The sequence below is a fragment of the Bombus bifarius genome, unplaced genomic scaffold, assembly GCF_011952205.1.
Source record: "Bombus bifarius isolate JDL3187 unplaced genomic scaffold, Bbif_JDL3187 scf7180000009145, whole genome shotgun sequence".
NCBI classification, from domain to species: Eukaryota; Metazoa; Arthropoda; class Insecta; order Hymenoptera; family Apidae; genus Bombus; species Bombus bifarius.
The window spans coordinates 1,840,430-1,855,830 of NW_022884930.1; the positions used below are offsets into that span (position 1 = coordinate 1,840,430).

At 49.1% G+C, this 15,401-nt stretch overlaps 2 protein-coding genes across 2 annotated transcripts in view; one reads left to right on the top strand and one right to left on the bottom strand.

The window, feature by feature from the left end:
• The first annotated feature begins 134 nt into the window (after positions 1-134).
• LOC117214082 (protein PTHB1-like) overlaps positions 135-15,401 on the top strand; it is a 25,847-nt gene continuing 10,580 nt past the window's right edge. The window contains exons 1-21 of the mRNA XM_033459936.1: positions 135-1,458; positions 1,537-1,703; positions 1,785-2,114; positions 2,364-2,479; positions 2,643-2,813; positions 2,890-3,143; positions 3,698-3,906; positions 4,003-4,274; positions 4,334-4,769; positions 6,223-6,503; positions 6,576-6,664; positions 7,005-7,355; positions 7,386-7,721; positions 7,817-7,947; positions 8,069-8,246; positions 8,334-8,570; positions 8,634-8,873; positions 9,055-9,341; positions 9,424-9,594; positions 13,876-14,013; positions 14,098-14,443. Coding sequence (XP_033315827.1) covers positions 1,299-1,458; positions 1,537-1,703; positions 1,785-2,114; positions 2,364-2,479; positions 2,643-2,813; positions 2,890-3,143; positions 3,698-3,906; positions 4,003-4,274; positions 4,334-4,769; positions 6,223-6,503; positions 6,576-6,664; positions 7,005-7,355; positions 7,386-7,721; positions 7,817-7,947; positions 8,069-8,246; positions 8,334-8,570; positions 8,634-8,873; positions 9,055-9,341; positions 9,424-9,594; positions 13,876-14,013; positions 14,098-14,337 — 4,794 coding nt within the window. The 5' untranslated portion in view covers positions 135-1,298 and the 3' untranslated portion in view covers positions 14,338-14,443. The remainder of the gene's footprint in view (positions 1,459-1,536; positions 1,704-1,784; positions 2,115-2,363; positions 2,480-2,642; positions 2,814-2,889; positions 3,144-3,697; positions 3,907-4,002; positions 4,275-4,333; positions 4,770-6,222; positions 6,504-6,575; positions 6,665-7,004; positions 7,356-7,385; positions 7,722-7,816; positions 7,948-8,068; positions 8,247-8,333; positions 8,571-8,633; positions 8,874-9,054; positions 9,342-9,423; positions 9,595-13,875; positions 14,014-14,097; positions 14,444-15,401) is intronic.
• LOC117214070 (dynactin subunit 5) lies at positions 4,795-5,774 on the bottom strand. The gene is made up of 4 exons (XM_033459918.1): positions 5,634-5,774; positions 5,354-5,541; positions 5,144-5,255; positions 4,795-5,043 (listed from the first exon to the last, which is right to left on the bottom strand). The coding sequence occupies exons 1-4, from the start codon at positions 5,679-5,681 to the stop codon at positions 4,846-4,848; spliced, it is 546 nt and encodes a 181-aa protein (XP_033315809.1). The 5' UTR covers positions 5,682-5,774; the 3' UTR covers positions 4,795-4,845.

A 15,401-nucleotide genomic window follows, 5' to 3' on the forward strand; every position in this document is an offset into this window, starting at 1 on the left:
AAGCTGCGTTGCGCGATCGCGAGCGAAAAATTCCACGTACGATCCTTTTCGCGTCTACGTCTACGCGCGAAGGTGTCTACTCTTCTATCTATCGCCTCTCCCTGGAAATGCCCGGACCATTGTCCGAGCATCACGCTCTTCCGATCTAGTAAGAAGCGGGCGATTCGCTGGACTCGACGAATCCAACCTGGTTATGCGTCATCGCGCTCCATTCCGCCGCAACTTATTCCGAGCACGAACGCGAATGCTCTCGGTTAACGAGACCTCGACGTTGGTGGAAATCAACGATTGCCGTGGCGTTCGCGCTAGCTTGTTCGCCTCGACCTCGCCATCGATAGGTCGACAAACTAATGAGTCGGCGTTCGACGATCGCAGCTTAAGGACTCCGGAGTCCCTTTCGTTCCGTTCGCTGTTTCGACGCGTTGGCGTGCGCACGTGATCCGAAGGAATCGGTCAGGGAAATTCGAGGAAAATACCGCTATGTCGATGCTGATCCGTCGATGTTGACGCAGAGGCACGAGCGGTCTCGTGACGCGCCGCTTTCGCGTAAATCCGATGTAATCCTTAGCACGCGTAGCTCATCGCAGTTGCATACTCCGGCGTGACGTTTGGTAGGAGGGCAGCCCACCTCCGCGAGTCGACAAACGACCTGCCGCTGATATCGACTACTCCGTGGGCTCGGCGCACGTGTCTATCACCAAGTCGTCACGCGATACACCGATGAGAGCCGCGCGCAACGCTGCATCTCCCCTTTGTGAGAATTTCTACGCGCGATTGCCTAATAACCTTCTCCCGCGTACATATCGTCCTCTTTCTTCCATTTCTACGTCGCACCATCTTTGTCCGTCTCTACCTACTCCGTCGCTTGTCCGCCGCAGCGGCGCGACGCTCTCTTTCGATTCGGTTTAGCCTTCCCGATAATAATCGTGTCTCGACTCGATCGTCTAATCGCCGATAGTTATCTTCGACCGAGCGATTCATCGATTGGAAAGAGGAACCGCGTTACGTTACGGCCTGCCTCTCCATTTACATCGGCCGCATCGAGCGTACCCTTCGTCGCGACGATTTCCACGAAGCGGCAAATTGCCGCTGTCGCGAGGAAAACCACGCGGCACGTAGAATCCACGACGTATCCGCGCGAGTAGCTAGCCCGTTATTTTCGAAGCCGGTAGTTTGCGGATAGGGCGGTTCCTCGCAAACCTTTGAATATTTCAAGTACAGCGAGCGTCGTCCCACGTCCGACGTCGTCGAGGGACAGTCGCGCGGTATTTCCCGACGCTCGTTCCTTCGACGACGTCATGCTGTTTCTCGGTCGAGTTCTCGGTATCGTGGCGATCCTCGCCGCTACTCGACCAGCGGTTGCGTTCGACTCGTGGTTCGTCGACCTGATCCACGACTCCGTCACCGTGCTGTTTCCACCGGTAAGAGTATCGGCGCATCTCTGTCGTGTCGACCATGGTAAGGCGAAAGTGCGAATCTCGTTAACGTTTGGTAACGCAGCGCATCGATAAGTCGAACGATCGTTCCCGTTCGTAGACGGCGCGATCGAGCTGTCCAGAAGGATGTCGAGAAAGGGTCTGGCTCACGACATACATGGCGAGTTGCAGGGATTCGAGCTACGAACGCGCCACGACGGCTGGGAACATCGGATTTTGTACGTGGTGGACCTGGATTGCGACTACGCGATTCCACTCTTGCGAGCGGTGCGTCGTCACGTTCGAAACGAGAAGCCAGCGAAATGCCGCGCTCGATCTCTAACGACGTCGCGTTCATCCGATTCGCAGGCAAACGCGAGCGGCCAGTTCTCAGCGCCGATCAGATGGCTTCTGCTTCGAGATGGCACGATCGCTGGAAACTCGATGGCTCGCGTGGATCGAACGTTCAGCGATATGGCCGTTTATCCAGACAGCGAGGTGATCGTGGCGACGAAGCTGCGAGTCGACGATAGCTTCGCGGAAATAACGTCCGTGTACAGGCCTAGCCCGTATCACGCAGTTATAACGGAGGATCGAGGAAACTGGACGATGGATGGCGGCGTTCGAGCGGCGAATCTGCACGCGGCGTCGCGACGAAGAAGGAACCTTCGACGGACGCCTCTGAAATCCTGTCTCGTGGTATCTCTCGACACGCGATCGTCGAACAAAGAATTATCCGCCGCGGATTTGCGAACACGTGCCGCGATGAATTTCACTTTGGATCGCGCAAACAACGATAAGTGAAATTAAGATAACGAGTTTTGCAAATTGCAACAACGAGCGTAACGTCGCGTCGCGTCTAACGCTCGTTCGCTGGCGGAGTTTTCAAACTCGCGAGCGTAAATAATCGTCGCCTAATAAATTAGCCTTGCATTTGCATTCCCATAGATGACGGATCCCGATACGATCAACCACTTAACCGATTACGAAAATAAGCATATAGATGCGGTTACGAAGGCCAACTATCCTTGGATGTTGCATATAGCGAGCCGAATGAATGCAACGTGAGTCGCATTCGCGTTCCCCTGCCGCGTCGCTTCTCCTTTCTCTTGCATGGCAACCAGCATCCGACAGGGGCCGAAATGTCTCCCGCTGTGACGAACTTTTCGGCTCCTAGGAGATCATGCGTTCTAACGAGCTGCCTTTTTTCTTTCCGCATCGATTTAGCATCGACTTTCGCGTGACCAACACCTGGGGATATCGACTGGAGAACGGGTCGTGGAACGGCCTCACCGGGATGCTGCAACGACGAGAGATCGATATAGGAGGCACGGCAACCTACCTTATTCAACAGCGTATCGGTGTAATCGATTATGTACAACTTTATACCCGCACCAAGTAAGTCGTGTCGTTGGATAACGAAGGACGCGACGACCATCTGCGCGAACGTATGTACAAGCTTAAATCGCGACAGAGCGAAATTCATTTTCCGTGCGCCTTTGCTGTCCACCGTGAGCAACATTTTCACGCTGCCGTTTCAACGATCCGTCTGGATAGCGATCGGCGTTTTTCTTCTGCTGGTACTCGGCTTGCTCTACTTTTCCTCCAAATGGGAATATCGTCGGGGAGCATCGGCGAAAAGCGCCGCATATTGGCAGCAATTTCATCTGGACGAACAAACGCTCAGTGATAATTTCATGGTCGTGTTGGGTGCTTTTGCGCAACAAGGTAAGTTCGCTCTCGTTTCCAAGTATTGGAACAATGTAACGCGCGATTCGAATTTTTACGGGATACGATAATCTTAGCTTAGGTTATCAGACGAACGATTAAGCGATTAAAATTTTCTAAAAATTTGCCACATGTTTTGCAAAAGTCTCGCGACGTATCGTACGTTTTCATCCTTCTAACGTGTAAATTACGAGTTCAGAAAAGTTTACCTAGCACGAATCAAAATTTACAGGTAAATAAGAACAAATAAAGTAGAAAGAGATTACTATTACGAGTATCGGAATTGGTTAAAGTAACGATCGACGAACCATGAGATTATTATTATAACGTTATACAACGCGACATACGATTTTATCTTACGAATCTTTATACATCTATACGTAACTATCAAAGCAGTCAGTAATTCTTGGATATTTTAACGATCTCCTAATCGTCGTTATTTTCCTCGCTTTCTACGAGTGTTCCAATACTATGAACGGTGGTGTATGTCCTTCCTTTCGTTCGTTCGCGTTCCCTCTCCGACGAGTCGGTAAAATGGAACCGCAATTCCGCAGGATACTCTTACGAGCCGTATCGCGTTCCCTCGCGAATCGTCACTTTGATGCTTTTACTCGCCGCTCTCAACCTGTACGCCTCTTACACGGCCAATATCGTCGCTCTGCTCCAATCCACCACCGACTCTATCAGAACTATCGCCGACCTGTTCTACAGCCCGTTGAAATTGGGGGCGCAAGACGTGGTCCACGTTCGACACTACCTCAAGGTAGGCGGACCAAGAATTCGCGAAGAATCGTACCTCCTGCAACCCAGTTTACCAACTCGATCCAGTAACAATGTCCGTTTGTCGATCTTCTCGCAGAGCTTTCAAGATCCTCTGCGAAAAGCCATAGTGGAAAAGATCGAACCAAAGGGTCACAACAGCTCGTGGTTACCGGTCGAAGAAGGGGTTCGACGCGTTAAAGACGAGCTGTTCGCGTTCCACTCGGAAATGGGCGCGTTCTACAAGATAATGCAGGAGACGTATCGGGAGGAAGAGAAGTGCGGGATCACGGAGATCGATATACTGAACATGTTATATCCGCTTCTGGTGATCCCAACTCGATCGCCGTATCTGGAGATCGTAAAAAATGCGTAAGACGGCACGGATACACGGCGGTGGTACGGTAGGAAACAAAAGGAATCGTTTTCAGGGCTTTGACGTTGGCCGAGACTGGTCTGCAAACCCGCGAAGACAGCCGCTTGTACACGAAGAAGCCCAAATGCCAAGGACAAACGAGCTTCGTCAGCATAGGACTCACCGAGTGCTATTTCGCGTTGGTGGCGGTGGGCTACGGGGCGCTTCTCAGTCTCGTTGTGTTGGCGGTGGAACATCTGTGGCATAGGAAAGGAAGCTTGATCGATCTCCGGACCGTGAAGAGGTTCGCCTCGGACGCCTTGCCGTTTCCCGGTGAAACACCGAACGACAACGCGACACCTTGGAACGAAGGCGATCCGTTTGAGTTCATCGAGGAGAGTCGTCGCTTGCCGAGCAAGGAAACGGAGAACGGATCGGTGTCAGAGGACGCGGATGATCGTCAACGACGAGGAACACGTTCGACCATCGGGGATTCGGTGAATTCGGTTCAATGAAAACGTACGAGATAAGTAATGCATGTTAACATGTTTCCGTATAAATTCTGTTCTCCACGCGCGTACAAACCCGTTAAACGTTGGACGGCAAAAAGTGTTGATAGTAATTTTTGGTGAATTCCAGCATGAGGTCGAGCGTGCACTCGGGTAAATCTTCGACGCACTTGGCAGGGTTGCCGGCGAAACGGGTAAACGAGGGTACGACGGTCTCCGGTGGTACCACCGCTCCATCCTCGATGTAGCAACAGTCTTTCAGGACGCACCTTCTCCCCTGCGTAGTTCAACAAGCACTTACTCTTTCTGTTATCCCGTTGCTTCAATTCGTGCAAATACGTATAAATAAAGTTTACGCGTGTATGCCTTATACGTACGATTACTGCATTTTTTCCTATGTATATGTAAGAGCCGACGATAGCTGCGTTAATCACCGCCCGTTCTCCTACGAACACGTGATCTCCCATCGTCAAAGGAAAGAAGGCAACGCTGAAGAAACGACGAAATGAAATCAGACGTTAGGCCGGTGATAAACTTTCCGTCGTTTCTTTAATGCGTCGGCGATCACCGAGCCGCCAACTACCAACCCTCTGCTGAACTTCTTAAATGGTGGCCTTATAATAGCGTTCTTGCTGATAATACAATAACGTCCCGTCCTAACGTTTGCCAAATCGCCTCTGATAATAGCATCCGACTGTACGATCACCTTACCGTGCAACACGATATTCTGCGAACCACACAGAACAGTGTGTCTGCTTACTTTATTGCCGGATGCCTGAAACGTTAAAATCAAGAGAAACGGAAAAAGAGGTTAAGGTCGTCCGTATTCTTTTACCGTTATCGAATACCAGTTTCGACTTCTCCTACCGTTTCTACGTATTCCGCCTTACTGTAGTAAACGTCTTGGGGCTCCATATCGTCTTAATTTTCTTAACTCCAAGTAATCTTCGATTTCTCCAAAATTCAAACCACTGAACTGTCACGTACGTTGCAGAGCCACTGTCGACGCTTTCGCGTACTTGCGCTGCGCGCGACTGCCGGTAAGTCTCGCTATCTAGCGGCGTCGCGGATAACTAACGTACCCGCGGCGCCAAATTCGATTCGATCGTCGAGCGAGATCCACACGCGAACGATCGAGTCAGCGAACCGAAAAAAGAAAAAAGAATACAGAGAAGAAACGTAAGGATCCAAACGTTTGATCCTTCTCACGGAAAAGTTGTCGAAACGGTCGGTCGATTGATGATCGTCGGGCGATAGCGTCGAATGGGCTAGCGACGCACGCGAGTGCCGCGATCGAACCACGTCGGTCGACTTAAGTTACGTAACAAATTCCGCTCGAACGCCGTGTTTTGAAGCAGCGACTCCATAGTAACGCCGATAGAGGGTAGAAAAGAGAAACGCGAGGCAAGCGGCAAGCGAGATAGTAAACCATTTTCGTTGGTCCTCGAGCGTTTAGACAGCGATGTCGTTGTTCAAGACGAAAGAGTGGTGGCGAACGAGGTGCGGTGCGAACGAAACATTCGATAAGCACAGCCTGTTGGCAGCGCCGTTGTTCGGAAAGGAGAGACAAGATGTGCTCGTGGTGGGAAGTCACGACGGTTACCTAAGGATGTACAGTCCGTCGTCGCGATGGGTGGACGAAACGAAATCACCGACCAACTACAAGTCCACGGATTTGATGATCGAGACTCGATTAGACGGTTGCATCGTGGATATGAAGGCGGGAAAGTTCGTCTCGTGAGTATCGGTGGTCGAAAGTCGACGAAACGTTGCGAATTACGAGAGGTTCACGACGATCGTTGGTTGCAGAGGATCGCAAGATCTACGTTTGGCGGTATTGACGCCATCCAAGTTGACTGTTTACAACGTGGCTCTGGTCGACCAATCCACCGAATACGGTTTGTCCGCCGATAGTACAAACTCTCCTCTGGTGCTCTCCTGCGTCGTTTCTCGCGCGCGTTTCGCAATCGTCTGGAAAGCGACGACGGCGAAACGCGTTGGAAAAGATCGCGACGATCGCGCACGTTCTTCGTTCTCGGCGAGCGGAGACGAGAGCGGGGAACGGCTTTCACGAGAGACGCGACACGGCGAAAGAACACGCCTCCGGGCGTAAAGTCGTGGACGTCGAATATTCGGCGGTCGGATGGTATCGGGCAGTCGCGCGATCCTTTCTCCGTCTCTGCCAGAGCCGAGTGCCCAGTTTCGCATCAAGTTTACACGGTCGCGTTTGCTTGACAGGAGATCGGTGCGAACTGAAGATCGCTTACGAGCATCCGCTGCCGAGATTTCCGGCATCGTTGACGATAGGACCGTTCGGCGGCGTTCGCGGCAGAGACTTTCTCTGCGTTCAATGCCTGGACGGCACGCTTCTGTTCTACGAGCAGGAGATGTTCGCGTTCAGCCAGGTGACGCGCAATCGGTTGTTGGCCGAGCCGATCATTTACGTTCCGCGCTACGATCTGTTCGTCGCCGCCAGCTCCTCCTGGTATCTCGAGTGTCACAGGCACGTGCTTGCTCGATGCGTCGTCGCGTCGTCCGCTCGACCACGGCCGCTAATAAAACTCGGTGTCGCGGTGGCGACTCGAGCGTAACGCGTAATTAAATAAGTAAGTAAGTAAGTAAGATATATGGCGTGGGTTGCGTTGCCATTGCGTAGGTACCAAAGTATGGCGGAGTGGTCGAGAAGCACGGAACGAGTCTCCGGGAGCGCGAACGGTGCGGAGGAGCGCGACGCGCCGCATCGGCGCGCCAATGCCACGAGCCTCGAGCCAGATTGGACGTACAACATCGGCGAAGCGGTTCTCGGCATCGAGGCTGTCACTTTGAGCAGCTTCGAGGTTGGCATAGTGGTTCTCGGCGAGAAACATCTGTACTGTCTAAAGGACAATTGTACGTCGGTCAAGTACGCCAAGAGGCTGGAATACAAGCCGCTCTGCTTTCGAGCTTACGTTATCGGTAATTAGCTGGATGGTTGAGGTCGGTTCGTGCGTTATCGGTTCAATGGAAAACACAGACGCACTGATCCACCTCTATGACGACGATGCTTTCAGAACCGGACGGGAAGTTGATGGTGCTCGTAATCGCCGACACAAGCACTCTCATGATTTACGAGGGTAGCACGTTGAAATGGTCGGCCCAACTGCCTTTCGCGCCGGTTGCCGTTGCCAGAGTTCAATTAGAGGTGAGTCCGAGTTGGGCCGAGTCGAGCCAACGCGTGTTTCGCTTATCGCGAAACAGGGCCGCGCTCTTTGCATTTCACGGTTACGTTTGGGGACAATTGTCGTGGCTCGCGATGTTTACAGCACCTGCAGGGCGTGATCGTAGTCTTGTCAGCCGATGGTCGACTGGAAGCCTGCTACTTAGGTTCGGAGCCGAGTTTATTCGTCGCACCGCCGCTTCATCCACGGGGTTACGATTACACCGCAGCGGAACAGGAGTTGGCGGAACTGCGAGCTCTCTCGAGGAAGAGCAAGGATTCCGGTGAGATTATAGCGCGCGTATACGACGAAGGCTACTGCCACGCGTTTCGTACGATCGCAGTGACATTGAACAACGATCGTTCGACAGAGGATCGCACCAGCGACGCAGGAATGGACGCGGAGCTCATAGTATCGATAAACGTGTCGCTGGATTCGAATTCGTCGGATCATCGTTCAGACAGCGAGGTGGAGGCGCAGCTACAACCGATCTGCAACGTCACCATAGAGTTGTCGTCGTACGCGGTCCTCAGCGACGTCCAGGTCTGCGTCGACGTATCCAAACCTCTGGTCGTCGCTGACGATTTCTACGCTCTTCCGAATCTCTGTAAGCGAACTCGAAGACACTCGTGTCTGGACGTTTTACGTCAGCCGAATTCTCAACTTCCAGGCGAGCGACACGCGACGAAGACCCGGGTGTACGTGGACGGGGATTTGCCGGCGATCTCTTCGGAAATTAGAGCGATCGTGACTTACCGAACGGACGCAGGTGCCTTAAGATCGGTGCGAAGAACCAGCCAATTGCCGCTGAAGACGATGTTGAGAAGCTGCCCGCCTGAAAGCTCGGCCTCCTTCGTCACCGTGATCAAGAGCGGCGCTCCTTCGCTCACCTTCACCCAGCTGTTCCCTGGTAAACGCGTCTTAAATTCCGTTCCGTCGATCGACGATGACTTTCTTTTTATCGCTTCCTCCTCTTCCTCGGCTCGTGCGAAAATCGAAAACGGCCAATTTATCGTTCATCGTTCTGAAAAAATTCTTGCACGTTAACGTTATGGAGCCGTGGCTCAGGAACGCGAACGTTGTCTGTTCAGAATTCAGCGCGGATCAGTCGCAAAGACAAGGGTGGAACGCTCTGGGTTTGCGGCACCTGAATTCTGGCCACACGGTCACCGTCGTTTCCGGCAATGCCGGAAATCGATATCGGGTACAGTCCAACGACGGGTTGTCGTCGACCTTGGTCGTTTCTCGACTGATCGACAGATCGAGGAGCAAAAAGGAGGAAAGTGTCGGGACGACCATAGGACAAAATCATATTCGGTTGGTGCATCAACGGATAGACGATCATTTTGCCGCGCGACAAAAGATTAACAGAATAACGGTAAGTACGGAGGCAACCGATCAACGTCGTCTTTCATAGAATCGTCGAAACTATACGGTGTTGTATTCATTGTCGAGCATAGAACGAGATAGGTCTGCTGACGAGTCAGCTGAGAAACGTGGAAAGAAAAATGCTGCGAGCCGTGAGAGAAAGAAACGAGCGATCTCTGCCCGATACCGGATTGCCGTTCCTCTTCGATTCCACTTGTGACGCGATCTTCGCGCTCCTCGAGCAACTCGCGCAAGCGCGAGCGGTGAGTTTATTCATTTTTTGCTTATTTCATTCAACGAGCATGCGTCGGTTGGTACCGGATACTCCAAGTTGGAGTTAATTTAAAGAAGAAGAAGGAGCACTGAATATAAGCGGCGACTTTTGCAATTTCGTCTAAGATACTGTGGATGCCTTAACCCCTTAAACTACAACTACGGGCGTAGCCCGTAGTACGACGACCGGACCAAACGTGAATATTTCGGGCATGGCCCTTTGTACGATGATCGGGCCAAATGTGAATGTTTCGTGCATGGTCCGTAGTACGATCATCGGGCCAAACGTAAATATTACGGGCATAGCCTATAGTAGATGATCTGACCAAACTTAAATGTTACGGGCATGGCCCGTCGTAGATGATTCGGCCAAGCGTGAATATTTTGGGCATGGCCCTTTGTACGATGATCTGACCAAACCTGAATATTTCGGGCATTGCCCGTAGTACGATGATCTGATCAAACGTAAATATTGCGGGCATTGCCCGTAGTACGATGATCTGACCAAACGTAAATATTACAAGCATGACCCGTAGTACGATGATCGGGTCAAACAAAATATTACGAGCATGGCCCGTAGTACGATGATCTGATCAAACGTAAATATTGCGGGCATTGCCCGTAGTACGATGATCTGACCAAACGTAAATATTACGAGCATGGTCCGTAGTAGATGATAGGACCAAACCTGAATATTTCGGGCATTGCCCGTAGTACGATGATCTGACCAAACGTAAATATTACAAGCATGGCCCGTAGTACGATGATCTGATCAAACGTAAATATTGCGGGCATTGCCCGTAGTACGATGATCTGATCAAACGTAAATATTGCGAGCATGGCCCGTAGTAGATGATAAAACCAAACGTAAATATTGCGAGCATGGCCCGTAGTAGATGATAAAACCAAACCTGAATATTTCGGGCATTGCCTGTAGTACGATGATCTGATCAAACGTAAACATTACGGGCATAACCCATAGTAGGTGATCTAATCAAACGTAAATATTGCGGGCATTGCCCGTAGTACGATGATCTGACCAAACGTAAATATTACGAGCATGGCCCGTAGTAGATGATAGGACCAAATCTGAATATTTCGGGCATTGCCCGTAGTACGATGATCTGACCAAACCTGAATATTTCGGGCATTGCCCGTAGTACGATGATCTGACCAAATGTAAATACTACGAGCATAGCTCGTAGCAGATGATCGGATCAAACGTAAATTCTCGAAGGTAAATCGTAGGTTAAGGGGTTAAGGGGTTTGAGGATGAAAAAGTCAGCGATCTCGCTAAGACAGTTCACGATCGAGCAAAATCTATCGATACAGCCGAAGTTACCAAAGTTACTTCTATATGGAACGATATGGAAAAGTTGCCTTCTTTTAACGATGACCTCAGGATCATATAATTTTCAAAAGTACGAGAATTTCTGGATGGTGAACGAATTGGTTGAGGATCTCTAAAACTAAAGTCAGATCCTGTATGGTGGCACGTTGATGGAGCGTGAGCATGTTCAAAGCGATAAGAGTATTTTCATAGTTACGGCAAGTTTTTGCTTATACTAGAAATTTATGTTGCATACTTTCGAGCAATTTCACGCGATTCGACCGTGCTGGATTCCATATTTGAGACGCGTATTCGAAGTATGGTATAACTAGAGACGGGTAAAGTATTTTAATCCCTTAACAGTTTATCCTGGGTATGACTGGAGCAGAGCGTCAAGTACCGTACAGTTTATCCCGAGTGCGATGTCGGCACGGCGTGCGTCAGAACTGTTTAGCCCTTCGGTCTATTAAAATTAGAAGCTCCGGTCTAGAAAATCTACATATTTTGTATATTTTAGAATACTTCCGTTCGCCATAAAAAGCGTGAAAAAATGTGTTCTATATTAATAGCAAACTTTCGTTTACAGAGAGATTTTGTTCCGGTGTAATCGTCGACGCGAACGCAGAATTCGAACACGGGCCAAATTTTGTACGTTTTCAAATTCGCATGATTTTTCCGTATTTCGAAATGACTATAGCTTCCTGGTAATCGAAAATATGAAAAAAAAGACAAGATACCGTTCGGACTAGAACGTATTATCGTGTATTTTGTATTTCAAAATTTATTACACGCCACGTAATTATCGAAAAGGTACTTGCAAAACGCGATTTTCTAAATTTGTTTATATAGCCATGAAATTATTTTAGAACGTGAAAAAATTATGCAATTTTTTAATTAGAGAAGTTAAGGGCGAAAGGTTTTTTGGAAATTCGCGTGGTGCTCCGTAACGACACTCGATGATTTTAAGGCGTTGTTTTTCTTACACGGTTAATTAATACGGTCAGCAAAAGATAACGAGAAGGAAAAAGTAACGTCTAAAGCGGTTGTAGTTCCTTGTTTGTCCACTGCTGCGTCATTTATAGAGTAGGCGAAATCAAGTAGTGTTTTCTTCCGCGTGAAACGCATAACGCGATATCTCGAGATATTAAACGGTAGCATGTTTTCAACGTTTCATTCATAAAGTACGAAGAAATCGCTTCGAATGTCCCAGGCATCGATTAAGAATTCCACGCTACTCGTATACGCGTCGCAGCAGCTGTTAGCCAGCGATTTACAAAAGCAAAGCGAGGTAATCGTTGTACGAGACTTCCCGTTTGTGTGCACGGTGCGAGTCGCTTGAAGTCGTTACTTTTACTAGTACTATTCGCTCAGGTACTATTGCTATTAAAGCTAAGTTCGATCAGCTGTTAACTCTAGAACTACCGACATTCGAGACGCGGCTATTCTCTACCAAAACCAGTCGAAACGACTGGTCTTTAAAAAATACGTAACAGTAGAATATCTTTATATTTATTGATCTGTTGTTATCTTACAAAAGAAACTCCATGTTCAGAGATCATAAAAACTATATAATAACAACTTTAATAATAACAATAAGTACAATAACGAAGAATATTCAGTAGCAAAATCTTTGGTAACAAGAATATTAAAATAAATTTGCATTGGTAAATATAACAAGTACAGGGTGGTTGGTAACTGGTGGTACAAGCGGAAAAGGGGGCGATTCTAGGCGAAAAAAGAAGTCGAAAATATAGAATAAAAACTTTTTTTTTTAATTTTTCCATCGAGACAACGATCTACGGTGAGATCCGTTATAACGAGACGCGACAAAGTGCACGCGTACCGAGCGAAAGTTCAAAGTCGATTTTCCCGAAAAGAAAGCCTCGAACGAAAAATTTTTATTCCATATTTTCGACTTCTTTTTTCGCGTAGAATCACCCCCTTCCCGCTTATACCGTCAGTTACCAACCACCCTGTATAATAATAAGCGTAATAAACGTGATAGAATAAATAAAATACAAATATAGCTTAAATTATTCCTTCTTCCGCGTGCATTTTCCGCATACGTATTTTTTTACAAAGATTGCAAATGGCGATGGTCTTATTGTTATTACAGTATCCTATCTGACACCGTCAGCTGTTGATGCTGTAACTTGGTTTTGGTTTGGAACACTTTGACTGCCACGCGGAAATCACAAGTTTCGCTGAGTACGCCACGAGAGTATTTTTATTATTCGAAGCATACAACGGCAAAATAATAATAAATTAACGACGTAAGACAACGTTCTTGCCCAATGGACAGTTTATCTCATCGGTGGTCACGGGTGACCACCGTGGCGCCTTGGTAACAATTGATAGCGACATATTATAACGAGTCTTCGTTTATTTCGACAAACCATTCGCATTTGTTATTTCGTCGCGAGCAAAACGCGCAGAATATATCGTTGAAACGCGTAGAAGATATTAGTAAACGGTATTTGCTCGTTCTATATATAACAGTAAGGTATGTGCACACTTCTAACTTCAATTATACGATTATAAAGCGGCATTTACGATTATTTTCTAAGCTGTGTTTGGAATAATACACGTAGATTTCCCCTCGAACATATGGACGCAAACACAGTGCATCGTTAGATGCAAGAGTTGTTCTCATTTTTTTTTATCGATTTTCTGATAAAAGTGTTTAATCGTTCAATGGGACACTTTTTGTCTCAAAGTATCTTCTATTTATCGGTAATATTCGAAATGCCCTAACTGTCAATCTTCGTACAATTTTTAACAAGTTGTAACGGAAGTCGAAGAAGTAGAGGAAGTTTCGTAAGAAGTTGAAGCGCTCCGGTCATCAATGACCGATTATTGTATTTGATCGTATTGTATTTGACCAACGTGGCAGTCAAAGTATTAAATCGATAAGTAAATTAAACACAACGAATTGTCTCAGGAACGAGAACGGGCCGGCCACGAGCTTCGATGCAGCGTCGAGTTGTTATTGTTGCTGGTACGATCGAACGCGACCAACGATAAATACGAAGCGCTGCGGGCAGCGATCGGGTTCGAACCACGTCCGTGCGATCGTTTCGTAAGTAACGTCATACGCAACGTCGATAAAGTGCAGCTTCGCACGGTTCATTCAGACATAACGAAGCTTCGCGTGTGCAAACAGGACTGGGAAGAAATCGCCGACGCGGCTCTCGCCGCTCTGCTGAAGTCCGTTTTGAAAAAGTCTGGAAGCTCGGAGACGCGATCGTCGTCGACGTGGAACGCGCTCACACCCATCGCGTCCAACAAGGAGGTGAACAAGTTGAAGACGCGGCTGGTCCAGGCGATTCGACGACTCGAAGGCTCCAGGGAATCCGACATCGCGGAGATCGAGCCGAACGACGGCAACGTCGAGTCTGCTTAGTAGCTCTCCTCCTGCTTATTTTCGTTCGTCCTCCTGCGATACTTCTCCGTCGAATTGGCCTGAAAAATGCGTTTCGGGAAGCTGGTTGTTGGATCGCTCGAAACAGGTGATGGAGGCGCTGGCGTGGAAACTTTTCGCTCGATCGATCGCTCCTATTGCGAGTTTGCTCGCGCGGTTTCATGGCCAACGAGCCGCGATTCGCGATCCAAGCCACGCTACCGCGGTATCCTCGAGAAGTGGATAAAACTCGATGAAACGCGTTGCTCGAATCGCCGAGCCACGCCACGATGATTCATTCTGGCGCCGTGATTCTGCTTTGCCGACTCGTTAGTTAACGAAGGAATCGCGCGAGTCGAAAGATTCGTCATTTCGTCTGGCAATTCGATGACAATGCGCGTTTTGTTCCATGATTTTCCGATAGTTACACGCACCGACGCATCCGCGATAAAACGCGATCGGACCTCGCGTGCACCGCATTCCACGATAAATCTTTTGCACGGTCGATGAACGTTCGTTTCGAGCGAGTTTGATCGTCGAACGGTTCGCAGCAACGACCACGGTGATATACGTTGGTTTCGTGTGTGACGACAAGCGCGGACGCGTTTTATCGCGATAACCGAGCTTTTGTTCGAGGCCGTTTCGAGGAACGAACGTTCGCGGTCGGAAGCGACGCGTTAGAGGAAAGACCGCATCCTCGATGAGACATCGAGCGACAAATAGATTCGCCAACCTTTCCGCTTCGCCTTCTCCCTGTCGCGTAGTCGCGTCGCGTCGCATCGCGTCGTTCGCTTCGTACCGGTAGTCACGGACAGTCGAGAATCGTCGCGATTCTGTTGTTTCACCGTTGCTCGTTGCCAGTCGTTGCGTCGTCTTTCGTTTCTTAGCTGCCGATGGTGTTCGCCGAGAACGGACGAAGAACGGTAATACGTGCGCGGTGTCTCTGTTCTCTGTGCGCCGTGGGGATTACGCGGAAACTCGTCCGAGAGTCGGCAATCGACGACCTTCTCGGAAGAAAGAACGATCCGACGCGAGATGCGATTACGACCGCGATTTCTTTCTTACAC